Source organism: Betta splendens, chromosome 7, assembly GCF_900634795.4.
Source record: "Betta splendens chromosome 7, fBetSpl5.4, whole genome shotgun sequence".
Classification (NCBI taxonomy): domain Eukaryota; kingdom Metazoa; phylum Chordata; class Actinopteri; order Anabantiformes; family Osphronemidae; genus Betta; species Betta splendens.
Window position 1 is genome coordinate 4,719,179 of NC_040887.2, and position 27,978 is coordinate 4,747,156.

Below are 27,978 nucleotides of genomic sequence, written 5' to 3' on the forward strand. Positions count from 1 at the left end.
ACCCATGTAAAGTTCAGCTGCACATGTTAGATAGACGAATGCCAGAAGTCGGCTAAAACTAAAAGAAACACGTGTTTCCATGCGTGCCGACAAAGCTCGAGGCTGTCATTTTCGGGTGCATTCCTTTGTGCAAACTTCAAACAGCATTAACGACTTCGCGAGCGAGATTCCAGCACAGAGTAGCAGGAGCTATGTGATGTTAGCTCGTTAGCATTCAAGCTAAACACAACCCAGATCCAGTGAGTTTTTGGATTCACTATATGAAGCTGTGGGGGGTCAGTTGGTACTGGTTCTAAGCTTTCCTCGGTGGTTAACACTTCCATGCCAGTACACGGCCACTCTCTATATATTGTAAGCTGCTGGTTTACTCCGCTAGCCAACCATAGCAGTAACAATCTGGTTGGGGAGTTAGCTAGCACCACTGCACAATCTGCCTTCCGCCGACGTGCACTTCCCCCACTCTCCCAACAGCCGGCTAGCCGCATCGTTAGTCCGGTACATAAAATGAAGCGACCATCAACATTTTGGGAAGCTGTGCGGCTATTTGGATTTTTCTGATGTATGAGGAGACGACATTTTTCTCGTAAGGTGAGCGGGTTTAATTATGCTTTCTTTAAACTACTTGCATGAGACATAGCTAAAGACACACCAACCCTGACCTTAGACCGGGTAATGATATCTCTGCTATCGGTAACATTTAGCGGTTAGCTTCGACGAGATGGGGCTGTCTACTTACTGGTGAACTAGCAGCGATACCTGGGTGCCAAGTTTGAGTTGGAATACGTCCTACATCGCTTGTGCCCTATTCTAGATTCAGCCTAGTCGCTTTACGTGTTTTGAAGTATATGCGCTTGTGCATGATACTAGATGTATTTTCAAAATGTTTAGCGTCGTCCGGATACTTTGTTGCTACGTCATAATTTTTAGTTGTTAGCTTTTGGCACCAATCTGTCGCTAGTACTGTGGATAAGACTATTTGCTGGGCGTAACCAAGCCTTTGAAGTCGATGTTTACATTGAGAAATAGTGCTTAGCGCTGCAATTATTCAACTATAAAACCCGGATAGCTTTCACCAAGTAGATCTGCTATTTGTTGCGTCACATGGAATCTACACAAGAAGATAAACACAAACACGTTGATCGTGAAAGTTAATTTGTAACGCTAACACTTGAACGTTAACTTAGCTAGCCAGGATGTTAAGACGTTAACTTAGCCACCATGTCATCACTTTTGCGTCGGACATTGCCAACTTCGTTTTTCGTCTGCTCATCAACTGTGATATAACATCGGCTAGTTTTAGTGGGGCTTGGGATCGATGTTAGCTTTTTGGCGAGATGAGAGTGCTTTCCCGATGTTGCTGCCATCGACCACGGTTATTACGGACGCGCAACGTGACATAACGTTGGAGAAATTAATTTAGCTCATAATTCATTTTGCCTTTTGCCGCAGTTGGGTCAGTTCGCTAAACGACACCTCAACGCAGCGCCACGCGTTGTGTATGTCAGGGTAATAGTTTAACGTTGTGTATGTAGCATTTTATTTTCTGACCTGACGCACACGATGTGCGGTTACTAATTGATCCGACGTACAAAACACCCCCTAATGATTTTGCCAAGCACGCTTTATAGTACACACTCGTTTGTGATCCACCCTACATGTGCATTAAACACAGTTATAAAGCGTCCCCGTCATGGGACTGGGATCTGCTTACAGTCCTCTGGTGAGAACTACAGTACTGTAGGTAGCCTTTCGAAACGTGTGCGTTTATAACACACATTACACACACGTTACTTCATAGAACGGTTTTTTAAATATGATGGTCCAATTGCTGTTGTGTAACTACACTCATTTGCCACTTTCTAATATGTACAATTGAATCATATACACCAACCCTGCCATGAATTTCGCTTTTATTTTGTTTTGGCTCCCTCGTTTATGTAAATAGGGTGGATACTTCCTAAAATAATGTACGGCCATTCTTCACCATCTTTAGCAATAGCCCTTTTGTAGAAATATCACCCTTCTGACAATGTCAACAAAAGCTAAGAAATTATGAGCTTGTAAATGTAAATACATGACAGGAGGCGTTAGATAGCACAGGTGTAGCTAATCAAGTGGCCAGTGAGGGTATATATTTCCCAGCCGCCCTCTTCTTTGTCTTTTGAGCAAACAAGATCGGGGCATAAAATATCGCACGTCGACGTTCTGTTGTCTCTGTACTCTGTAGCTTTTGAAAATTGATAAATATTGGCAGGGCTGCAATATTGCGTTACCTCAAGTAAAAGAGACCTTTCGAATCTAAGCCGATCGATTTAATTGTAATTACCACAACACGCAAATACAAAATAATACATCTTATTTAAAGCTGAATGAGGGGAATTGTGCAGTCTGTAAAGTCTTGGAACTGTTAATGGCGTTAATCTCATAGCGGAACTATAATGCGGCGGACAAAGGTTCTGCACGAAAGGAACCCCGCTGCAACAGGAAGTTCTACACACGGAAGTTGTGTTTTCTTTGTGTATCCCGATTTATGGTAGTTTTATTTAGGAAAACATACATTTTGTAAGATTCTTTCGTGCTTTTCCAAGATCTGTTTTACCGATTTGGATTATGAACTGCTCGGTAAATAATTACATGGACGTTTAAAGTAGTTTCGATTGATCTTATACGCGCGCTATTTTCATGAGTTTGCTAGAAACCTCGATTACAGTAATACTATCGTTAGTTAGATTAGTATAAGGAAATAAGTTAAGTTTTGGCGTAACAGCTGTATTTTGTTGTGTTTATGTGGAAAGGAGTTTCAGGTTTCAGGTCATTTGGTTAGTGTAGTCACCAAAAGGAAAATAAGATGCATTGTAAGGTTTTCCCTTTCATGATGTTGGCTAATTTAATATACTTAGTCATCATGCAGTGTGACAGGTCATTATTTTAAGAGCATATGCAAGAGTGATGTATTGAGTAGTTGTACATTACAGTGATACTTCATATGGTGCTAATAGGTAAATGTTCAGTATTCGATAGAAGGCCTGGGGATTGGGAACATGCTGTTAGTAATGTGAATGATAACATTTGTTTTTAAATTGCAGATCTCTGTCAGGGAGGTCAAAATCAGTACAGGGGATGGATGAGCAGAAATCAAACTGCGAAGAAAATGATTCCGAACCAACAGGTATTGTGTTCTCTTTATGGTATTATTTTGTGGAACATGCCGAATTATTTATTGTAAGCTGTGGGCAGAATATATAAGAATATTGCTTTCTTGTTTGATAAAAGTAAATTTAGCTTCAATGGGAGATAATAATTATTATTAATATAATTTTTGGGGCTTTCTTAAAACTTTTCTTTCTTTCTTTTAAATATTTTAGCTGATGACAGTGCCCCTGCAAAGGAGCCTGTCTCCACAGAGGAGGAGTGCAAAACCCTTTCTGCTGCTGCGGACATGTCTGGTGCTACAAAAGCCTCCTCTAGTACACCTGTGTAAGTTATAAGATATTTATTTAGATCATAAAGTCTAATGCTAAACCTTTACACCCTACTATTAGTGAATAGTGGACTTTTAGTTATTTTAAATACAACATGGTTTTTAATTGTACAGAGAATGCGCTCGAGCCTGTGCGCTTTGCAACTGTGTGGAGCGGAGCTTGCATGGACAGCGGGAACTAAGACTCTTTGGGCCATTTCCCGAGCAGCCAACTGTCGAACCATCAGCTTCCCCACTGCCACAGCCTGGGAATGATGACCTGTCTTCCATTGGATTTTCGGATTCCCCCTGTCTGGCAGCACTCTTTGACAACTCAGGTCAATCCTAAATTGTTTTAAGATATTTTTAATTGCATATAAATAAATTAATTAATAAAAGCCCATAAAATACAACATTCTGGGCTAAATTAAAGTTTGGTTAGTAATTTTACTGATGTTGAACTTTATAATGAACAGGGGGTTGTTGGGTTCATCACTGGTGTGCCGTGTGGTCTGAGGGAGTGGAACGAATGGAAAATGAACAGCTGGACAATGTGGATAAGGCCGTTATCTCAGGGACGCAGCGTGTGAGTATACTATCCATAAACATGGATTATCTTATACTGGATGTGAATATAGGGATTAAGTTCTTTCTTGACAAAATCCAAGCTGTAACAATTGTTTCTTTCAGCTTTGTGAATACTGCAAAAGGCTTGGTGCAACCATTCGATGCCATGCTGAGGGCTGCTCACGGTTCTACCACTTCCCTTGCTCGGCAGCCAGTGGTTCCTTCCAGGCCATGAAGCAGTTGATCCTCCTTTGCCCAGAGCACATCGACAAGGCAGAAGTTTTGGGTAAGACTACATACATATGTTCATAAATGCACTATTCAACTAACGATCCATTTAGTTTTCACTAAAACACTGTTCAATGTTAACAACATTTAAGCTTTTATTTGTCCAACAGCAGGTGAGGACTCTTGGTGTGCAGTGTGTGATTCAGCAGGGGAGCTCACAGACTTGCTGTTTTGTACGGGTTGTGGGCAACATTATCACGCGGCCTGTCTGGAAATTGGTGCCACACCCATCCAGCGGGCAGGATGGCAATGTCCAGAGTGTAAAGTGTGCCAGACTTGCAGGTTGGTTCACACCTGTCCCTGTTTATGTGGTTTAGATGTTGTTCCTCATGGTTGTTTCTTCATTCCTAAAAGCAATTTATTTATTTGTCATTTTCACAGACAACCTGGAGAAGACTCCAAAATGCTGGTTTGTGATGCCTGTGATAAGGGTTATCACACCTTCTGTCTCCAGCCAGCCATGGATTCTCTTCCATGTGACCCATGGAAATGCAGAGTAAGCCAGACATTTTCCTCTGTATGAAGACATGCTCTTATCCAACAAACGTGTGAAAGCAGTCACATATAAATATTTGAAGGAAACACATACTTTTTTTTTGTAATTGCTATACAATATATCACTGTTGTTGTTTTGTCAGAGGTGTCGTATATGTACGGAATGTGGTGTCCGGGGACTAGTGCTGTCAGGTTCAGCCCAGTGGTTTGACAACTATGCTGTGTGTGAGGATTGCCAGCGCCAGCGCAGCTCTACATGTGGGGTTTGCAGCAAAAGTGCTATCCCATCTGTCATTCTGCAGTGCTGCACCATTTGCCACAGGTTTGTCAGTGCACAAACCAAAAGGTGATCTTTGACGGTAGCTACTATGCTTTGATGTTCCTATAGATTAATTTCTTTCATCTTATTATCTTAGGAGGGTGCACAATGAGTGTGCTGTACCAAGGGAGCTTCCTGAAGCCAAGTTCACTTGCCTTCTTTGCAAAGAGAAGCAACAGCAACCTGTCACTCAACTGCACACAATAGAAATCCAAACTCAAGAGGCATCTGAGGATACTGAGGGACATACGAAGTTTGTGGAGATGACAATCCAAACAGATATGGTGACAGAAGCACAGACAGACTTGTCAGAGGCACCAGAAACGACGGGCATGTCATTGAAGGGTCAGAATGAAGGCACACCTGAGGCACACATAGACTTAGGTAAGTTACCAGACATGGCAGGAATTAGGTTTTTTTAAAATGGTAAAAGGGTGTTTTGCTTATGTGTCTGACACATATTCATGTAAACAACTTTTGACTTAAGTGGCGGAGGCTGTAGATGTTGTGGAGAAACCCATGGAAGTGGATCCAGTGTTGGAACCAACAGATGGCACTTCTGAGGTTACTGCTGCTCCATCTGATTCTACAGGTGAACTCAGAAACTATGGTGTCATTATATTTAAAATTAACACAAAACAGTAATTTACTCTGTGCGTAATGGTGTGCCCTAACTAAACACAGATTTATAAATCATAACAGCACGCATTCCCTACTTTCATGTAGATTGGGCAACGAAAGAACAGGGGACCTCCTGTCTGGCTGCTGACGAAGTGACAGAGGAAGAGGCAGTCAGCCATGTTACCCAAGCAAGTCCTTCCCATGGCTCCAACGCAGAGGCACAGTCCAACACCCCTACAGTGGAAAATAGGGATCTGGAGACCACTCCCTCATTGGAGGAAAACCTATCGCCAGAGAAGTTACACTCTGACAGCTTGCCATCAAGTATGATTCCAGCCTCTCCTTCCTCGGTGAACAAAGTGGAACATTCGCCCATTGTTGATCACCAGGGCCAAAGTCCATGCCAGGACCCTCAGTCTCTCCTTTCCTTGTCAATAGAGACACAAAAGTCCCTCTCTGTTATGAACACAGAGGGTAGGTTGCTACCTCACTCTGAAGAGGAGGAGGAAGACGATGAGGAAGATGATGATGAGCAAATGAAGGGAGAAGGAGAACTTGAGGACATGAAACGAAAATTGCAAATGCAAGTGCTCAAGCCTGATTTCCTGATGGATGAGATGTCCAATATGAGCCATGGAGATGAGAGCAGCAGTGGCTTTCTGGGTTCTCCAGGAGAACCCGATCCTCAACTATCCATGGAGCTTGACTTTGGCTCTGCTGGCCGCTCACATACAGATAACCTTCTCACAGAGACTGATGATTCACTTCCCTTCGAGCCCCTCAGAAGTGATAGAGAGAAGGTGAAACGCAGAGGGTCCCCAGGACGTTCAAGGGTCAAGCAGGTATGACCACTTTTGATTTTTATTCTATTTCGTTTTAATTGTGATTTTTCTCCCTAAGCTGCCAGTAATAGTTTATAACATGCTAGAGATTGTCCGTGTCAAACACATTCTCACTGGGGACAAACTGTCATTGGTTTTGGCGATGGGTGGTCCCTGATTCAGCCGTGATGTGATACTAAAGGTACATTGCTTATAAACCTTTTGAGTATTATGTCAACAAAAGACAGATTTCTTCAATGTCTATAACAAGTGTCCTGTAGGACAGAACAGCAGCACACTATAAAGCATATTAAGTTCATCCCATATTTTCTGGTGTTGTGCTGAACCTAACAGCTGAAAGGGAACACCCACTCATTCGCTCTGGATTTTCTGGACAATTGTCCATTGTACATGAATGTTGGTTCAAATGGACATTACGCTGTTGAAAGGTTTAGTACATTTTAGTGATATTGACTTTTAGTTATTTTATCGAATTGTAGGGAAGAAGCAATAGTTTTCCTGGAAAGCGAAGACCCAGAGGAGGCGGTGGAGGCAGAGGGCGTGGTGGGAGGTCACGGCTCAAAGCCATGGCCTCATGCATTGATGCCTTCTTAGTGAGTTGTCTTTTGCATTGTTCTGCTATTCTTCTTCTTTTGTTTGTTTGTTTGTATGCGTGCGTGTTATACTCACTTCCATAACTTTTTTTTTTATTTCCTCCCCCAACTATAGTTAAGCATGACTTCAGACACTGGACTGAGCAAGGAGGAAGACGATGAGGAGGATGACACCATGCAGAACACTGTGGTTCTTTTCTCAAACACTGACAGATTTGTCCTGCTTCAGGTACAGCTTTGATTGTAGTTACATATTCATTAACCCTGTGACCAAGAACCAGAGTTGTTTTATTTGTAAATGAACTGCAGACTGATTTTTTTTTCTTTGTTACTTTTTTGTCCCCTGATTTAGGATATGTGTGTGGTGTGTGGGAGTTTTGGAAAGGGTGTGGAGGGGCAGTTGTTGGCCTGTGCTCAGTGTGCCCAGTGTTACCATCCTTACTGTGTGAACAGCAAAGTAAGCAGTGTGATCTTTTTAAATCACTTTTCTTCTACAGTATTTTCTAAATTCAAGGACATTGAAGCACATTTCTTCTCTAGATCACCAAGACGATGCTACGTAAGGGCTGGCGCTGTTTGGAATGTATTGTTTGTGAGGTGTGTGGAAAGGCTTCGGATCCCTCCCGTCTGCTGCTGTGTGATGACTGTGATGTCAGCTATCACACTTACTGCTTGGACCCACCCTTGCACACTGTACCCAAGGGTGGTTGGAAGTGCAAATGGTAAAAATAATAAAAACTCTTGAGTGCACAATACTACGTTCAGCCTAGGAGTTTTAAATGGGGTCAAATGGAAATTAATACATGAGTATTTGCATATTATGTAAAACACTCAGCCCCAGCATCAGCAATTCAAAGGCCCATTTCCCTGCTGCTTGCTTGTATAGCAACAGAATGGTTACACCCCCATTGCATCTATATTTTTGTCTCGTATTATTGACACCGTGCTTTGCTGCTTCTGCCCAGGTGTGTGTGCTGTGTGCAGTGTGGTTCCAATTCTCCCGGTTTCCACTGTGAGTGGCAGAACAACTACACCCACTGTGGTCCCTGCGCCAGCCTCGTCACCTGTCCAGTATGCAGAGACAACTTCATGGAGGAGGAGTTGCTGTTGCAGTGTCAATACTGCGATCGGTGGGTGCTGCGCTTTAGAAATACACACATTGTTAGACGGTTCATCCCCCAAATGAAGATGCACAGAAAATATTTTATTTGTCACATTAATAAATTATTTATGTAATATTTGTGTTTGTTTGTACATATGGCTTTCATTGTATTTGTGACTATACAGATGGGTCCATGCTGTGTGTGAAAGTCTGTATACAGAGGATGAGGTAGAACAAGCATCTGATGAGGGCTTTGCATGCACATCCTGCACTCCATTTGTTCCAAAACCTGTGGGTAAGTCCTAGAATGACACGCAACCAAAAACTTTTAAAATGTACAAATACAGAATAATTACGTACTGATAATGTTTTTCTTTTGCTTTTTTCATTGCTTCTTGCCTTTGTTCATAGTAGTAGAGTCTGCTATTATGGCTTCAATAAAGATCAAAGAGCCAGGTTTGTAAAGTTGATGTTTTTTAATTTAATTTAACAAGCATACTGTGAAAGTTGTTTTTATTTGCTATTATTACTTTTACAGAACCTCAGTTTTACCGGTTGGAGGGTGTGTGGCTGACAGAATCAGGAATGTCCCAGCTTCGCAGCATTTCGATGTCTCCTCTGCATAAGAGACGTCAGCGCCGCTCCCGACTTGGCACTTTGTGTTCTGAAGGAGGTCCTGATGGGATGGATTTGAGAGAGATTGAAGGAGAGGGTGAGGATGGAAAATGTAGACACACTTCTCTCCCATGAGTTAGTACATTAACTGTTTTCTAGGATGTTCTTCGTAACGTAATTATGTATATTTAGGCTGTGGAGAGCCTATGGAATGCGAATCCAAAATGGAGAACCCTGGGAGCCCTGATAGAGATGGTGCACGTGGAGAGGGAGGCACTGATAGCATGGCTGATTTTGAGAGTCTCAAAGGAGGCGCAGAGGAGACAGAGGACAGCAAAAAAAAGAAGAGGAAACCTTACAGGCCAGGTAAGATAGTCAAAATATCATGGAAAAATAATTATCACAAAAGTTTAATCAATATTTTCTTCCTCAATTAAATTAGGAATTGGCGGTTTTATGGTGCGACAGAGGAAATGTCACACACGAATGAAGAAAGAATTCTTTGCCCAGCTTGCTGGAGAGACTACTTTAGATGGACAGCCAATAGAGAGAACTATTGAGGAAGGTAAGTGACCCAATATCCTAATAAATTCCATTTTTGTTACACATGTTCATTTTCATATTTTCTGCTCCTATAGAACCGCATTGACAACATGCTGTCAAGACTGAATTGCCTTCAGAAAATTGTGATGTGCAAACTAAGCCATTATCTTGCAATTAACATGAGCCCTCTATTTAGGATTTCTTTTCTGCAAGGCTGGGTTCATTCTGTCCTTAGCCTTGTAACCTTGTTCATTCATCTGAATAGGTTATTCTGTTAATGTAGCAGTGATGCAACAAAAGGGAGTGTGCCCAAATTTGATCACATAAGTTTCAGTGTCATCACCTCAAACTTTGAGCCTATGTCCATTGTTTGTTCCGGTCTGAGTGTCCTCTCATACATTTGTCTTTTCTAGTGGCAGTGCAACCTTTTTCCAAATAACTGAATTTCACGGCTATATTTGTAGGACCTCATCCTGACACGGATAACATAATGGATCCTAAACCAGCAGAGGGTGAAGAGCAAGCCAAGAAACGTCGAGGCCGGAAGAAGAGCAAGCTTGAGGACATGTTTCCAGCTTATCTGCAGGTTTTTAATATTTTCAATGCTCAATACACAATACAAGATTTTAAATGTGTAGCGTCCAGTTGTCTAATGTATATTTCCTATGTATTCCCTATAGGAGGCTTTCTTTGGAAAGACACTAATAGATTTGGGCAAGAAAGCTGTTATGACACCTGCACCTCAAAGGCCAGGCACATGCCTTGTTCAGCCTTTAATTGCTCCATCAGGGGTCAAAAGCACTGCCCCAGAAGGTAAGGACTCAAACTTGATCTGTCACTCCTGAAAATCACAAATAATTTGTGATAATGGATGTGTGACCTTCGGCTTTTCTCTTTAGGTGAAGGCAATGAACATACAGTGGAAAATAATTTTCCTCTCAAGCAGGAGGGGGGTGAGGCCGCTCAGGGAGAAGGTGCAGGTAAGCATCTGTTTGAACACATGTTACAGTTATTGTTATGGTGCTAACATAATTCCAATTTGGTAAATTTGCAGTTTCTGCACCATCCTCATCACTGAAGGACCAGGCCACAACTGATCCTCAAGAATCCGATTCACAGAAAGGTAAAAGTATGGCCCTGGCATCCTAAATGAACCCACACAAAGGTAAAAGCTTGGTGCCCAAACATGTTACATTACATGCTATTGTCTTTGTGTGACAGGTCTTCCACAAGGAGTGGAGAGTCAGGACTCCGAGCAGTTCTTCAGAAAGGTTTTGGGAGTGTCAGAAGGCTCTTCTTTGGGGAGTATGAAGCCCATTTTGGAGGGCAGTAAGGGAGAACTCAATCGTAGCGTTTTGCCACAAAGGGCTCTCCTCTCAGGTGTGTACAAAACGTGATTCAAATAAAACATTGAGCTGTGTGCTTAAGGATTTTGTAAAGAATAGTAATGAAAGAAAATCCTGAGTAAAGTTGGGCTTTGAAATCACTTGTGCAGGGTCTCTGCCTTCAGCTGGAATGATGGATGCCTTTCCTGGGCTCTCTCAGTCACCTTTCTTTGATATGCGGTAGGACTAATAATGTACATCTTAGTTTAGAATAGTCGCTCCTAGAATAGTACATTACTGTATTTTTCACATCCTGTCGTATCTGAAGCTGACATGTGACATTTAACTAATTTGCATAATGTCCAGGGACCGAGGAGGGCTCTTCAGTCCAGAAGCTGGTGAGGAGAGCCCTTGGGCTACTCCATCTACTCCAGCAACCCCCTCTTCCCCACCAACGCCCACGGAGGCAGAAGGTGATGGGCTGTCTTACAACCAGCGCAGTCTTCAACGCTGGGAGAAAGATGAGGAGCTGGGAGAACTCTCAACCATTTCTCCTGTGTTATATGCCAACACCAACTTTCCTACTCTGAAACAAGACTATCCAGGTGAGTGTAAAAGAAATACTATGCCAAACAGTAATGATTTATCAAACTAAGGGTTTAGGCACAGATATTGCACAGCTGTTAAATCTTTCTCTTGTCATAGACTGGGCTAGTCGCTGCAAGCAAATAATGAAGATCTGGAGGAAAGTGTCGGCTGCTGACAAGGTTCCATATCTGGTATGTTGTGTTTTTGATTTAAAAGATGCTATAACAATTTGAAAATAATATTTTAGGCGTCTAATGTTGTTAAGCAAACGTTTCAATTTCAAATCAAAATTGTTTTCTGCAGCAAAAGGCCAAAGATAACAGAGCTGCTCAGAGAATCAACAAGGCACAGAAGGTGAGATAGATTATGATCAAGGTAAATAACATAAATGTACTTTAGTGGTGCACATTGCTCATGTTTTCTCTGTGCTCTTCTGTTCTCACAGCAGGCAGAGAGTCAGGTGTGTAGGCCAGTCAAAACAGAGATGGGACGTGTGAAAGGAGAAAGACCTAGTTTACACCTCCAGATTCCTCCACCTTCTGGCTTAACATCAGTCTCTTCCCAGCCCAGCTCTGCAGAAAGCCCTTATCCCCATCCTCCAGATTCAGGGTCGTCGTCTGTCTTTTTCTCAGACGGTCCTGTTAAGACCCCGGGGTCAGCTGAAATTCGTTCAGATCCCTTGGCCAAGCTTCCTCCTCAGTCACCCCATTCTCATTCCCACCCAGTCCAACACTTCTCTCAAACTGGGGCCAGTCCTTCACAGGCCTCTTCCTCAGGTTATTCCGCTTCCGGTCCACAGGGTCCTCCTCAGGGACGGCCAGGCAGTCTTGGCCCATTAGACATGCAACTAGGAACTCCTGGAACCCCCAGACGGGCTCAGCAGGTTGACCCCTACTTCAGATCACAGCTGCAGCAGCAAGGACATTTAACACAATTACAGCAAGGCTCTCAGGAGTCCCTAGGCCACCCAGAAAGTCCTCATTCAAGAGGTGCTGGGCTTAGGGAATCACCCATTTTCTCACCAACTCATAATACTCATTATGGAGACACCTTCAGAACCCAGCAAGGGATGGCACGGCCAGAATATGGTTTGTCCCCATCGCCCTCTGCAATTGCTGCCTCACCTGCAAGCACAGGACAGCTTAGGGCTGATATCAATGTACCTTCTCCACGTTCCTCTGCACTTGGAAGACCCGACCATTCCACTGGCTCCCCGGCTGGGATGCTAGAGTCTGGAGATGGTTTATTCAAAGCCCCTATGACACCAAGAATGCACCAAGGGGAGGGTGGGGCAATTCATCCCGGAGCTTCCCCTGGACATCCCTCTGAAGGTTATAGGCAGTCTCCCTCCCACCCTTTCTCTGACCCCCACTGTCAGTCAATGCTAATTTCCAAACCACAGTCGGGTGACAGTTGTTCTCTTGGAACCCAGAGACACTCTGTAGCTCAGCAAGATTTGTGCCCCAGAGTGCCCTCCAGTCCACAGTCCCAAGCCAGTTCTCAGTCTCCCCATACTCCCGGTGCAATCTCCAATGATGCTTACTCTGTCCAGTCTCCTTCTACCCCTCGTTTTCAGTCTCCAGATCCTTGTTCTCAACCACCTTCAAGGCCACAGTCTAGAGATCCTTTTGCTAATATCCACAAACCTCCTCGTCCACCCTCTGTTGCTTCTGATAAGACTACAAGCTATAAAGGCTCACCTCATCTTAACCAGCTGCCTTCAGTCCATCCTACCAATAGTTCCATGGGAGATCCCCTGTCTGGTAAAATGTCAGCAGCTTCGAATTTCAATCGAAGCCCAAACACAGGAGGCTTCCAGATAACTCAACAGCCGAATCAGATGGTTCAAAGTCAGCAACCACAGCAACAACCACAGCAAACACTGGGAGCTGATGGCTTCAACTCCAGGTTGCCACATCCCACTGGATCTCAAGAACTACCTGGTGTCCGCCCACCAGACACACCACATCAGCCATCTTTATCAGGCAATGCAGAAATACCCGACATGTCAGCCGTGCAGGACCCTGCTTTAGTAGGCCTTAGCCCCTCTGAACTGGAAAAGCATAAACAGGTATCAAAATGTTAGCCAAAAGTCATTCTGTCATTCTGTATGCCTCCTCGGTGTCTTGTTGACCTGTGCTTCCTGTGATTTGCAGCGCCAGAAACTGAGGGAATTTTTAATCAGACAACAAATGCAAAAAAAGGAGGCTGCTGCTGCTGCTACTGGAAATGTTTCACCTGGATGGTCTGGAGGCGAGATGGGCACCTTTCAACAAGATAAGGTCCACAGAGCACCACCACCTTATCCACAGGTACGTGGCATGAACAGAATGCTGAAAAAATTACACAAGGTTTAAGAACAGTTTTAGAAATGTTACAACTTAAAGGAATGGCACGTTTACCTTTTTATTTTTTGTACTTTTGTTAGGATCGAGCTGCTGCAACTACTCCTGGAGCCCAGGCTCCTGTGGCAGGGAAGATGCCCATGACTGCTGTTGGTAGCATGGAGGATAAGCTTATTCGGCCACTACATCCAGGCACCCCCACAATCATGGATAATAGTGCACTAAGGTAGGTGTGTGTGTGTGTGTGTCTCTGTGTGTGTCTCTGTGTGTGTCTCTGTGTGTCTCTGTGTGTGTCTCTGTGTGTCTCTGTGTGTGTGTCTCTGTGTGTGTGTCTCTGTGTGTGTGTCTCTGTGTGTGTGTCTCTGTGTGTCTCTGTGTGTGTGTCTCTGTGTGTCTCTGTGTGTCTCTGTGTGTGTGTGACAATCTCAATCTTAGCAGCTATAAATCACAGCTTACACCCATAAGAAAAAGGAAACGATAAACAAACAAAATTAAAGTTCAAGATATTACTGGGGCTGTTTTGGTTGGTCTCATCACTCTCAAGAATTCCTAATTGCATTAAACATTGTTTATATAGAAATTGTATGTGTATTTCCTTTTTTATTTTAGGCCCCCAGGACCTCCAGTCATGTTTGCTCGGCCACCATTTGCTCCTCAGTGGCAGGGCCAGGCTCCATGTCCAAGAAGGTTCCCCCAGCCTGGTATGGAGGGAATGGGCATCAGACCTAATATTAATTCTGCTGTCAACATCCAAGCTTTAGAGACCATGGGCAACCATCATACTATGATGCAAACCCATGGAGGAGAGGCTGCACAACCAATGAGTCAAGGGCCTCCACCACAGTTCATTGAACTGAGACACAATTCACAGAGGTTACCTCTGCGTCCCCAGTTCATGCCTCGTGGACCTCAGCCCAGAGCTCGTCTCTATGTCCCACAACAAGAAATGGCAGCTTCTTTTGCTCAGCAACATCCCATTGCTCAGGCTGGTAATATTCAAACAGAAGGTGACTCACAGCAGGGTGGAATTTCAGTTTTACTGCCTCAACAACCCACAATCCCAGCAACACAACAGCCCCACATTCAGACCCAGACGGTTACCAGCACTCCCACTACTGAGCAGCATCAGCTTGCACAATCAAGCCTAGTCGCACAGCCCCACACTGCTAGAGTAGAAAACACAGAGGAATTACCAGACCCTGATCTTGTAGGGCTTGGGGATGCTCCAGGTGACGGTGGTGTGGAGGATGAGGATGATTTAGCCCTAGACTTGGACACCGACAAAGGAGATGATGACTTGGGCAACCTGGGCAATCTTGAAACCAATGATCCTCATCTAGATGACTTGCTTAACAGTGATGAGTTTGACCTGTTGGCTTACACTGACCCTGAACTGAACCAAGGAGACCCTAAAGATGCCTTCTCAGACCAGCTTCGGTTGATGGAGGCAGAAAGTGAAGCACTTAGATCTGTTAAAGTAGAAGATAAAATCAAGGTGGAGACGGGGCAGTGTCCTCTCACAGCTGCCCCTGTTACTGCAGGGGGGTCTGCTGGCCGACTGCCAACCTCTACAGAAATTTCTGATGCATCCAAGGTGAAGGTAAAAGACAAAAGCATGGCCCCTCACCTGCAACCAGGGCAGACAGTAGTAAAAAGTGAAATGGGTGAGACTGTGTCCTTGCTTCTTGGTGGGCCCACACCATCAACCAAGCCTGCTCAAACAGAAAACCAGTCAGCTTCGCTGAGCTCTGTACGATTAGGAGGTCTTCCATTCACTTTGCCAGGCCAAGCTGATCCATTGCCTTTCCCTCCAGCTACTCCACATGCAGATATTGGTGATGATCCATTGGGTCTGCCTGACGTAGGAGGAGAACACTCCCCTGCAGTAGATTTGGCAAAGGTAGAGAGCTCTCTAGATGGTGAATTGCCTCTTCTAATACAGGATCTGTTGGAGCATGAGAAGAAAGAACTACAGAAGCAGCAGCAGCTGAGTTCCCTTCGACAGGGAAACATGGCATCTAACTTTTCTGGCTTCCCAAGTCAACAGCCAAATTCACAGGCCCCTGGGCAAATCATGCTGCCACCACACCATCGTCCTCCCCCTCAGGGCATGATGCCGCAGGCAGGCATGGTACAACGTGCACCACACATGCTGCCGCAGCAGAGGCCTGTGGGACCTGGAATGGCCCCTCCACCTCACATGAACATGGCCCAGCAGCAAGCCATAATCAGAATGGGGCAGCCAGGGATCCATCCTGGTCTCACTCATCAGCAGCAACAACAACAACAACAACAGCAGCCACAAGTGGTTAAACAGCCACCTCTGGCCAACAATTTCTTCCCTGATAAAGGTTAGGGACCTTTCCTTTTTAATGCAATTACTTCACATAAAAATTTATATTTTTTTATATTATTGAATCATGTTTGTTTTAATATTCTATTGCAGATTTAGATAAATTTGCTTCTGATGACATCATCGACCCCATTGCCAAGGCAAAAATGGTGGCACTTAAGGGTATTAAGAGAGTGTTGGCACAGGATCCAACAATGGGTGTTCCCTCTGGAATTAACAGGTACTTAGTAGTATTATTACTAGTAATTTGCTTTGTTAACATTTTATACATTAGTGTATATACATTACATATATATACATTTTAGAGTAGTAACTGGTGTCACTATGTTTAGTTGATAACATGTACATTTTTTATCATGCCCTTACAGTTAGTGGAATCTTGTTCAGTAAACTGAAGATATACCATATTTTCTGGGCTGTAGAGCGTACCTGATCCCATTAGTTTTTAAATATTTTTTTTCCTATATAGACCGCACCTGTCTATAATCCGCAGGTAATTTTGCATTTAATGTTTTGTTTTTTCTTCAGACAACAGGTTTCTCTGCTTGCACAGAAACTTGCCTCTGCCCCTGGCACAGAAGCAGGTCAAATTGCACCTGGATCTCAAAAGGTATGGTGTATTGTTTGTCAGATTGGTGGATTTCAATTTAGTGCTTATATAGCTAATTGATTTTGCTTTGGATGCTTTTTTTTGTCTTAGGAGGGAGAAGCAAGTGATCCTACTCAATCAAGACCTAACCCTCCCCAATTTGTGCAAGGAATCATCAGTATGTGTTAAGAAATGCATCCTTTTTTTTGTTTGTTTTATAAATGCTTTCAGTTGGAATATATTCTTTTGTCACAGATGATGCAGAACAGCACCAATATGAAGAGTGGCTTCTCCACACTCAACAGTTACTTCAGATGCAGTTGAAATATTTGGAGGAACAGATAGGAGTTCACCGCAAATCCCGCAAGGCACTATGTGCTAAGCAGCGCACTGCTAAGAAAGCTGGCCGGGAGTTTGTTGAGGCAGAAAAACTAAAGTTAATCACAGAAGAACAGAGCAAAATTCAGAAACAGCTTGACCAGGTATGTGGATGTAAATAATTTTATACTCAATCCCCTAAATTTTGTTCAGCTTGTCACTGGCAATAACAATTTTAAATGCTAATTCAATGTCTGCTCAAAAATGTTTTGCCTCAGGTTCGCAAGCAGCAGAAGGAGCACACCAATCTTATCGCAGAGTATAGAAGCAAACAGCAGCAGCATCAGCAAGGCTCAGGTCTTCTTACCCCAGGTCACTCTGCACAGGGAGCCCCCCCTCACATGTTTTCCAAGATGCCTGGCCAGATGATGATGGGACAACAGGGAACACCAGTAATGGGCCAGCATCCTGGCATGGTGCCACAGAGTGGAATGCCCGTCAGGATGCCCCAAGGACAGCCCTTTCATGGAGGAGCCCAACCCCAGCTACCTTCAAATCTTGGAGTCAGGGTACCAGGTCCTCCTGGGGCACCGACAGGTTTTTTCCCTCAAGGCCCTGGGATGCAAGGCACAGACCCCAGACTTCTACAAGAGAGACAGCTTCAACATAGAATGCAGATGGCAAAATTCCAGCAGCAGCAGCAACAGGCAATGATGGGTCAGCAACAAATGCCACATCCAAACCAGCAGTCTGGCTTGATTGGTCAGACACAGCAAGCTATGATGGGAAACCCACTTATGGCTCAGCAACAAGGAAATGCTCAGCAAGGAATGCTAGCAAATCAGACCAATCAGCAAAACATGGTGCAGGTTCCACAAGGAATTGTTGGAGGCCAGTCTGTGCTCCCTCCAACACAAAACCTTGTAGGGGGGCAGCCCATTAACCATGCTCAGGCTATGATGACAGCACAACCAGGGACAATGGCCAACCAGCCAGTTGCACCGTCACAGCAACAGCGGCCACAGCTCTTGATGGGTCAGCAGGGAATGGTTGGGTCTACAGTCCACCCTGGCCTCAGGAGTCCCCAGGCCCAACTAACTCCACAGCAGCAGGCTATGGTGGCCCAACGCATGCTTGCATCTCAACAGCAGCAGCAGCAGAATGTTGCAAAGAATTTGGCCCACCTTCAGCAGCAGCAGATGGTACAGCAGAGACCGCAAACACAGATAAGTCAGCCTAGCCAAGAACAAGGAGGTCTCTCCCAACCCTCTACCCCACAGATGGTTTCCTCCCCTTCAGCAGGAAGTGTAACCCCGCAGCCACAGGGACCTCCCGACAACCAGAACACAATCCCCAAAGAGGGTGGGATCCTGAGCCCTGGTTCAAAAACACCACCACAGCATAGTGGACCCTCCACTCCCAGTCAGCTCTCCCAACTAGGCTCTGCAAATGACCATCAGAATGACTTGGGACGACAGCAATTACAGCATCAGCATCAAAACCAGGTTTTTATAGCCCAACAGCAACAATCAAATCCTCAGTCTATACCTGAGCAGCAAACGGGTTTGGTTGGAAACCAACCAACTGGTGTTCTGCTGCCACAGCAACAACTGCCTCTCCAAAGGCAAGGCTCCCTCAGTGCTGACAAGCCAAATTTGATGCTTGTTAAAGAAGAAGGAAAACAAATAGATTTCCTAGCCCATCAACAACAAACGGTTCAAAATGCCATGCAGCCATCACAAGATCCTAACGCCCAGCAGCAGATCATAGGCCATAACCACCCTGGTCAACCACAGTCCATCATGATGGGCCATAATCCACAACAGCAGGCCTTCATAGCCCAGCAGCAAAAACAGGCCATGATGGGCTTAATGAGAACCCAGCAGCAAGGTATGGTAGTACAGAGGCCTGGGGTTCCACCTGGACAGATCCGCACCTCCATAAACATTCAGGCTATTATTGCTCAGAATCCTCAACTCCGCAATCTTCCACCAAACCAGCAAATACAGCACATCCAAGCTATGATTGCGCAGAGACAGCTCCAGCAGGGACAGATGATGCGAATGCCAATGGGACAAGGCCCTCAAGGTCAGTTAAGAGCTCACATGCCACCTGGACAAGTGCCACAAGTTGGGCAACAAATGCCAGTAATGGAAGGCCAACAGATGACATATGGAGCTATGGGGAAGTCAGGACCAGTGGGCATCCAGCAACAGTCAGGTATGCTGGGTGTGCCACCTCAGATGCAGCAAGGAATGATTGTCCCTGGGCAACAACCAACACAAGTAGGGGAGATGATGCAGCAACACATGAGAGCTCAGGTTTCAGTGCCACGTTCGCCAATGGATCAGGGCCGTATTAGACCGATATCTCCATGTAAGCCTTTAACTAACTCTCCTGGGGATCCACAGCGGCACCCATTTAATCAAACTATGGGCATGTGTCCTCCTACTCAGAACCAACATCAAGCACTAATGTCAGCTGCAGCAGGCCGTTTGCAGGGCTCTCCATCTCATGCGTATTCTCCAAGAGGTCCCTTTGGTATGAGTCCAGGCCATCCGGCCTCTCCTCATTCATCTCATGTCCCCTCGCCTTCAGTAGCCGACAGTAGGGCAGGAAGGGGTAGTCCATACAGCCAGGTCAAGGCATCCCCACTCAGGTCACCTGGTGCAAAGAGTCCACTTGATTGCCCAGGTCTGAAGGTAGAAGCTCAGACATCAGGTGAAACATCTCAGACGGTCTCAAGTATTCCAAATGGACCACAAAAAGGCAGTAATGTTCAGTTGCAAGGCGTAACAGAGAGCCATGTTTCTCACACACAACATGGCTCTGCAGAAGGGGAGCTGTGCAAGATGACGCTACAGAACATCAAACAAGAACCGAGGGAGGTTCAGTGCGATGGTGTGACAGAGGCTCATTCTGGAGGCATAAAACGAGAAGCAACAGGTGACATGGTTACAACTGGGAATAATGCAAGCTCTGTTGGTGCTGGAAACATGACTGGAGACCCCAGTTCCCAATGCCCTAGATCTGAGACTGGACAGCAACTACTTCAAAAACTGTTAAGAACCAAGAATGTTCAACTTGGTGCTCAGAGACCTTCTGAAGGCATTCATAATGAGATTAATGGACACATCAACAGCAAACTAGCAATGCTGGAGCAGAAACTTCAAGGGACTCCACGCAATATGGAGGTAAGCGCTGTACCTACAGTTATTTTTACATTCACTTTTATTTTTTGGGTAGGGGGCAGATCTGACTTTCTCAAACCTCACAGGATTTACAGTCAATAACAAAAAGGGCTCCTGTACAAAAGCCAAAGCGCAATAACAAACCACCAGGAGACAGAGGGCCTAATGCACGGAAGAAGAACAAAAAAGATGATGTGGGAAAAAGTGCTGAAGCCCTGATAAAGCAACTCAAACAGGTAAATGGATGAGAAAAATGAACTTCCTGGCGTGTTGCATAAAGTGATGCGAGAAAGTGTTTCTGTATTATGTGGACTAACATTTACTGTGTAGGGTCTCTCTCTGCTGCCACTGATGGAGCCCTCGATCACTGCCAGTCTGGATCTCTTTGCCCCGTTTGGAAGCAGCCCTGCTAATGGTAAAGCCCAGCTCAAGGGGTCCTTTGGAAATGCAATGCTGGACAATATCCCAGACTACTATTCACAGTTACTCACCAAGGTAAAATCCATATCATGCTGTGATGCTTGTGGAATATTTAATACTCTTTCAAGAACGAAGTCTTACATGTTTTTAACATGCTGCTGTTTTGTGGCTTCACAGAGTAACCTCAGCAATCCACCAACCCCACCCTCCTCCCTGCCACCTACTCCTCCGCCTTCTGTACAGCATAAACTGCTGAACGGTGTTACCTCTGGTGAAGAGCTGTCCGAAGGTCAGAAAGACAGAGAGGCAGCAGACGAGTCAATGGGTAAGCAGTGAAGGATCTTCCATTTTCGTGTATATTTGTGAAGTATTTATATTCTAAATTCTCTAAAATTGTTTTTGCAGATTCCGTTACACAGGAGGTAAAGAGTGTAGACATTCTAGCAGCTCTCCCAACCCCACCACATAACCAGAATGAGGACATCAGGTACAATAAAAAAAAGCATATATACTGCCTGAAAAAAGTTCTAGAGTGACTATAAACTGAGGTTTTATTTTATTTTTTACAGAATGGAGAGTGACGATGAAGATGCCCCAGAAAGTATCATCCCAGCATCATCTCCCGAGAGCAACGTAGGGGATGAAATGCCACGTTTCCCCCATTTAAGGGAACCCAAAGAGGAGGAGACGGAGAGAGCAATATCCCCCATTATCCCGCTCATACCTCGCACTGCTATTCCAGGTATTACACAACATTCAAGTGTCGTAGCAACATCTAGAATTTGTTTTTTAACATTAAGGATACATTTTTATTAAAACATTATTATTTAGTAGTAAAAAACCCCAAATATTGCTTCCTTTTTGTTCTTACAGCATTTCCAGAAAACAAACCACTTGATGCAGCTGATGGCAAATTAGTTTCCACATCTGGCCACTGGGACAAAGCGAAAAGCAATGAGGTGTCTGTTACCTTCACATTGTCCTCTGCTGCAGCCAAGGTATTGAGTCATGGTGTAATGTCACCCATTGACATGAAACATTTACCTTCATCGCTTCTATCTTCATGCATAATTACTAAAAACCTGAACTGACTTTAATTTCATAGAAACTAAACCATGTGATGATGGCCATGGCCCAGTTGCTTAACATTACAATGCCTGGTTCATACGAGGTGACTTTGCCTCCACAAAACCCTGATGTGTCTGGAGTGGATGGGACGGGAAAAGGACTTGGCCAGTCAGGTATGTGAAGCACAGAATTCACAACACAAAATAAAATACAGCATATGAATAGGGTGACAACCTGACTAGTGTTAATGTTCTTACTTTTCAGGGGCAGTTTGTGCAAAGGACGATGCTTCATCCAGTCAGGATGAGTGGCTCAGGCAGTTTGATGTGTCTTTACCAGGCTGTACATTAAAGAAACAAGTGGACATCCTGGCACTTATAAAACAGGTCGAGTTTTTAAACAGTTGATCTTTTATTACTGATCTCATGTTTTGTGGTGTATGTATTGTTTTTTAAAGCCGTGTGTAATTTTTCTCTCAGGAATTCACTGAAAACGAGGACAAACCAGTCCAACACTGTTATACAACCAATGTCAGTGACTTGGACGTGCGCCACCTCCCTATTATACCAGTGGAGGAATCTCCGCCCCCATCACCACCTCCTCCACAACCTTCTCCATCTATTACTGTTCCAACTACTGAAGCTGAACCTACCAAAAAGTTGGCTTCTCCCTCCAGTCCCACCAAAGCTCAGATCAAGACTGAACCTGATCAGGATATTTCTCCCTCTGCTGATGCTGCTCAACCAACTGATGTCACAAAGTCAGAACCTGATGCTCCAGAGTCAGTCACTGATCCAACAACCGCTACTGTAGTGTCTGATCCTGTTGCTCCTAGTGAAGATCAGCAGGACCTCAATCTTGCCACCAAAGAGGAGAACCTAGCAATGGCCCCAGCATCACCAAACACCATGGAGGCTTCTCCTAAGGCAGCCTTGAAGCAGCGCAGACCTCTCTCCCCTAATGAGGAGGTTGTACATCCTAAAGTGAAAAAATGGAAGGGGATTCGCTGGAAGCGTCTTCAAATTGTCATCTCCATACGTAAGGGAGGGTCTAAGAAAGAGAGCAGCCGTGAGGTGTCGGAGCTCATGGAGCGCCTGCGCATTACCCTCCGTCCGGACAGGCTGCCCCGGGACAAACGCAAGTGCTGTTTCTGCCACGAGGAAGGTGATGGAGCCACCGATGGGCCTGCCCGCTTGCTTAACATCGACGTGGACCTGTGGGTGCACCTGAATTGTGCCCTTTGGTCCACGGAAGTGTACGAGACCCAGGGCGGTGCCCTCATCAACGTGGAGGTGGCCCTGCGCCGTGGATTGCGGACTCTTTGCGCGTTCTGCCAGAAAACGGGTGCCACCAATAGCTGCAACAGACTGCGTTGCCCAAACGTCTACCACTTTGCCTGTGCTATCCGGGCACGCTGCATGTTCTTCAAGGACAAGACCATGTTGTGCACTCAGCACAAGCTGAAGGGCCCCAGTGAAGACGAGCTCAGCACGTTTGCCGTCTTACGGCGCGTTTATATTGAGCGTGACGAAGTGAAGCAGATTGCTAGCATCTTGCAGCGAGGTGACCGCATTCACCTGTTCCGCGTTGGGGGCCTCATCTTTCACGCTGTTGGCCAGTTGTTGCCCTCCCAGATGGCCAACTTCCACTCTCCCACTGCCATCTTTCCTGTTGGCTATGAGGCTACACGGATCTATTGGAGTACGCGCGTACCCAACAAGCGCTGTCGCTACCGATGCCGCATCAGCGAAGATGAAGGTTGTCCACTGTTTGAGGTGCGTGTCCTGGAGCACGGCCTGGAGGACCTGCAGTACCGTGACACTACTCCTGAAGGTAAGAACTTTAATATTAGGCGCAATTGGTTATATGGTGTCTGTCGTGGTTGTACCTTTACTACCTGAAATAACAACTTACCACTTACTCAATGGTTTGTTTATAGGGATCTGGGAGCAGGTAGTTAAGCAGGTTGCTAAACTCCGGGATGAATCTTCCATGTTGAAGCTTTTCACCGAACAAGTCAAAGGAGAAGAGATGTTTGGACTTACAGTTCATGCTGTCATGCGGATCACTGAGTCGGTAAGAGCGTAACCAACCACCTGTTGCAATAAGGTGCCTGCTGTGTGTAAGAGTTCATTGTATTTGAGGGTTTTTTTGTGTTTTAGTTGCCTGGAGTGGAGAACTGTCAGAACTATCAGTTTCGATATGGCCGTCACCCCCTGATGGAGCTCCCCCTCATGATCAATCCTACTGGCTGTGCTCGCTCTGAGCCCAAGGTTCCCACACTCTGCAAGAGGTAAGGCTGGTCTTGACCGTAGAAACATTAAGAAAAGAAATAAATGGCTTTTTTAATTGACACTCTTTTGTTTGCCCTCAGGCCTCACACTCTAAACAGCACCAGCGTGTCAAAAGCCTACCAAAGTACATTTACTGGAGAGCTCAACACACCATACAGCAAGCAGTTTGTCCACTCCAAGTCCTCCCAGTATCGGCGCCTAAAGACTGAGTGGAAGAACAATGTGTATCTGGCACGGTCCCGTATTCAGGGTCTGGGTCTGTACGCGGCCAAGGATCTGGAGAAGCACACGATGGTCATTGAATACATCGGAACTGTCATACGGAACGAGGTGGCAAATCGTAGAGAGAAGATCTATGAATCGCAGGTAGGCCTAAGATCCGTATAAGAAGGTTTAGCATGGGTGGAAGCCTGTATTTTACAACTGAGCAACATTTCAGAACCAAGCAGAACTTTGGGCAAATGAAATAAATTGTATAGTCAGCTTTTCTGATTTTTGTACTTTTTTGTTTTTCTTAGAACCGTGGCATCTACATGTTCCGCATAAACAACGAGCAGGTGATAGATGCTACTCTGACAGGTGGCCCAGCACGGTGAGTGTTGACTTGGTGGTAATGACGTTGCCGTGTTGAATTGTTGCCATTATTATTATTATTATTTTCTTTAACTGCCTGTTCTGTTTCCTTCCAGCTACGTCAACCATTCCTGTGCACCCAACTGTGTTGCAGAGGTTGTAACATTTGACAAAGAAGACAAGATTATCATCATTTCCAGCCGCAGGATCCCCAAGGGAGAAGAGGTGCAGTGCATTAGAAACGTCTAGCGTTTTGGTTTTACTTTTTACATTTAGGTATTAACCGTTTTCTTTTTCATTCCAGCTGACTTATGACTACCAGTTTGATTTTGAAGATGATCAGCACAAGATCCCTTGCCACTGTGGAGCCTGGAATTGCAGAAAGTGGATGAACTAGAAGGAGAAGCGGAGAAGTCTCCTCTCTCTGGTGCCAGAACACTCCTGCGCCAAAGCCTTGAATCCTACATAGCCAGTCCATAAGCTGTTCTGTAAGATGTGGAGGAAGGCTGGCCTCTGTCACTCAAAGACTGAAGCATTGATACCTGTAGCCAAAGGTTTGAAGAGCATTAATCAATAAAAGCAACCGACCACCTCCATCAACAGTAGCTTGATGGTGGAACTAACTTTCATCTCGTGAATCACCCTTTCCTCAGCCAAAACCCTTTTCCCCTTTCGACTGTTCTCAATAAGCTTACAGTGGCTGGAAAACAATCCTCAACACCTACCAAATGATTCTGACCCTCTGATACCAGTACTCGTAGAGCAGAGCTCCCCTGGAGCTTCATCAAAAAGCCATTTTGAAATACTAAGAATGAACTAATGATGCATTTTTGTTTTAAGTCGGACCTATTTCCTGACCCACCTGACCACACCTCCCCCTCACCTCCCACAAAAGGCACTTTCCCCATCCCTCATCAATGAAGACAACACAGATTTTGGCTAGCTAGACAATCTTGATGTGGCTCTGTGTAAGAACTGCATATGATCGATGGAGACAAGAAAGATGTAAGTTAATATAAAATTTGAGATGCTATTGATCCGGGGCTCCAGACGCACCAGATGTTCTGTGTGGAGTCCCAAGGTGGGTTAGTTGGACCCAGTCTACCTCATTGATTTAGTGGGAAGTGACTGCTTTGTATGAAAACTGTTAACTGCTACTGTGGAACGGGGGGAGGGATGTTTTTATGGGCTTAGCCTTCTCGGACAAGCAGGGAATCTTAAGCAGCAGGTTTGCTCTATCTACTCTATGCTGATGATGATTTACAATAATGAGCCAACATAATTATTATCATGAATTATTTATACAGAGGAACTATATGACAGTTTTGATAAGATATTTCATTAAAATCACAATCAAAAGCCTAGCAGGTGTCCTGTATGCCACCAAATCATCTTTGATATTGATGTAGCGTCTTTTTTTTTTTTTTTTTTTTTGTACTTTTTATTTATGCATCTCGGAATCATGCTATTAGCTGTGTGAAAGCACAACGACATCCACTTATGAGTTGCTGAAGGCAGTAATGGTGTGAGTGAACGGCTCTAGGATCACAGGACACTTGGTCTTCGAAGAAGACTATAAAGTCTGACATTAACCAAGGACACATTTGCTTGTTGCTTCATACATTGAAGTTCCACTTGTCAAAAAAACAGCTGGTGGATGTTTGACTACTGTCCAATATAATGCTTTTTATTCCCTAACAACTCAACCTTAAGCTTTGAATCATGCCTCTTCCTCTCTGTATAATTTAGTGGACTGTTGTTCAATTTTACTGTAGTAAGTCTTCTTCTGCCTGAGTACAGCCTGCAGTGTTTCTACTCTCCCTGTCATGTGCTTTTTCTAGTGCTGGTACTGTCCTCTCGAGGCTGAACTGATGGCAGGGAAAGACTTATTGGAAAAAAGGGCATTTGATTTCATTTCTATGTAAGATGAATGAAAAAAAAAAAAAGTCTTTAAAGGGAGCTTTACTAAAACTCCTCCTTCCCAAACTACTTTCTTTCCTTCTTTCCCTAACCTAAGACCTCACATGATTTAAAAATGCAAAGTTGTACAAACTGTATATATAGTATATGCATTAGGGGACAGCAACTGTTTATCCAGCCCCTTTGTAATCAATACAGTCAGACGTGTAGAGAAATAAAATTAAAAAAATCAACCACTGGATATCATTTTAACAAAGATAAAGCTGTAAATAAATATAAATATATGTAAAATGGCAAACTAATATCTTTATGTATATGAACCAGAGTGTTTTGCATTTACTTGTTTTTCTATTAGTGTTTTTGCTATAAGCTCTCAGAGACAAGTTTGTTAAATAGGTTAAGAGAACAAGTCTGGTCTTCTCCGGTCAGTACAAGGAGGCAAGGTGATTACAAAACGGCTTGGTTTCACATGGAAGGAGGATAATTAGACATGAAATCACTTCTTGCATAAAGCAGTACAATGGTGCATAGCATTTGTATTTATGTAATATTGTTTGTGTTTGTTTTTCTTTTTATTTATGCTACTGCTTGTTGATTACCAAAACCTGTCCCATGATCACTACAATTGGATTGATTATACTCTTGAATGGAAAATCTTGAATTCCCTAGAATATTGTTAGTGTTTTGCTTTTGAATATCTTCCCTATAGAAGTGAATGTGTTGGTAAACCTTGTGAAATGGTTCCTTGGCCTAATGTATGTTATGATGTAATACTCAAAGTTAATCCCATACTTAACCTGGTAATGAATTGCACTCATAGTATAACAGAGACCTTCTCTAAAGTGGTAAATATTCTGAAGCAGTGATATATATATTTTTTGGTATGTTTCTATTTCAAGGGAAGACCATGAGGAGACATTGCGCCGCTCACTGGATTTTAGCCTGAGTAATTTTTAACTTCTCTGAACCTCTTAATTTAAGTTCTCTGCATATCTTCTAATTTAATAAAGTTTGCTCAAATTGAAGGTTTTTTTTAACCTCACCTACTTTTTAAAAAGATATTGCATCTGTACAGCAGAGATACTTTTAGGGAATATGAATAAATATAATGATCATTTTTAATGTATGTGGCATGTTTTGTATGGATATTATTTTAAATTGTACATATTTTTTTCAAGGCGCCAGAGGTTGCATCTCTTTATATACGGCTTTCCCAATCCCTTTCATCTTATTTGTCTGCTTTGGTTTCTTGTAAACGAAAATAAAATGCATTTTAAATATGTGCTCAGTCATTTTAGTCCAATCAGCACAAATGGTGAACTTAGATTTCTGTCTTGAACCCAAGGTCCACTTAATGCACTTATTGTGCAGCTTTCTGGCACATCTCGCTGCTTTCATTTCTGCTTACTGAAGGACAGATCTGATTTCACATTTAAGGCTCAATGAACCAAGTGGCCACATTAATATGAAAACACTCGTTGCAGTTCCTGTGCTGTCACACTGACGTGAAACTCTCCTTACATTTCAGTGGGCTCTCACCTCCTTGACT

The 27,978-nt window shown here is 44.2% G+C and overlaps 1 protein-coding gene across 3 annotated transcripts; it reads left to right on the plus strand.

Annotated features, from left to right (window-relative positions):
* Positions 1–27,711, plus strand: kmt2d (lysine (K)-specific methyltransferase 2D). 3 transcript variants are annotated; one of them, XM_029155039.3, is made up of 55 exons: positions 1–588; positions 3,087–3,169; positions 3,366–3,477; positions 3,596–3,798; positions 3,937–4,046; positions 4,151–4,313; positions 4,426–4,597; positions 4,697–4,811; positions 4,954–5,132; positions 5,227–5,513; positions 5,617–5,721; positions 5,856–6,592; positions 7,072–7,185; positions 7,301–7,414; positions 7,538–7,642; positions 7,726–7,907; positions 8,151–8,315; positions 8,473–8,582; positions 8,699–8,743; positions 8,826–8,999; positions 9,095–9,268; positions 9,345–9,467; positions 9,910–10,031; positions 10,126–10,258; positions 10,345–10,425; positions 10,500–10,568; positions 10,667–10,825; positions 10,941–11,010; positions 11,137–11,375; positions 11,476–11,549; positions 11,662–11,712; positions 11,804–13,429; positions 13,515–13,670; positions 13,787–13,929; positions 14,313–16,054; positions 16,150–16,276; positions 16,585–16,666; positions 16,757–16,823; positions 16,901–17,127; positions 17,242–20,157; positions 20,241–20,390; positions 20,485–20,649; positions 20,752–20,899; positions 20,980–21,061; positions 21,144–21,316; positions 21,448–21,572; positions 21,680–21,815; positions 21,907–22,028; positions 22,122–23,475; positions 23,582–23,718; positions 23,805–23,935; positions 24,017–24,302; positions 24,455–24,528; positions 24,626–24,734; positions 24,814–27,711. In XM_029155039.3, exons 2-55 carry the CDS (start codon positions 3,121–3,123, stop codon positions 24,904–24,906), a joined length of 14,907 nt encoding a protein of 4,968 aa, XP_029010872.1. In that variant the 5' UTR covers positions 1–588; positions 3,087–3,120; the 3' UTR covers positions 24,907–27,711. The 3 variants fall into 3 exon arrangements, with proteins under 3 accessions (XP_029010872.1, XP_029010873.1, XP_029010874.1); XM_029155040.3 differs by having other exon boundaries at positions 8,702–8,743; XM_029155041.3 differs by having other exon boundaries at positions 4,429–4,597.
* Positions 27,712–27,978: the final 267 nt, after the last annotated feature.

Bases quoted from the DNA above. Each gene is read 5' to 3' on its own strand.
- kmt2d (XM_029155039.3), top strand. From the start codon at position 3,121: ATGGATGAGCAGAAATCAAACTGCGAAGAAAATGATTCCGAACCAACA. The intron at 5,514-5,616 runs GTAAGTTACCAG...TTTTGACTTAAG, and splicing joins TGAGGCACACATAGACTTAG to TGGCGGAGGCTGTAGATGTT. The intron at 16,667-16,756 runs GTATGGTGTATT...TTTTTGTCTTAG, and splicing joins TTGCACCTGGATCTCAAAAG to GAGGGAGAAGCAAGTGATCC.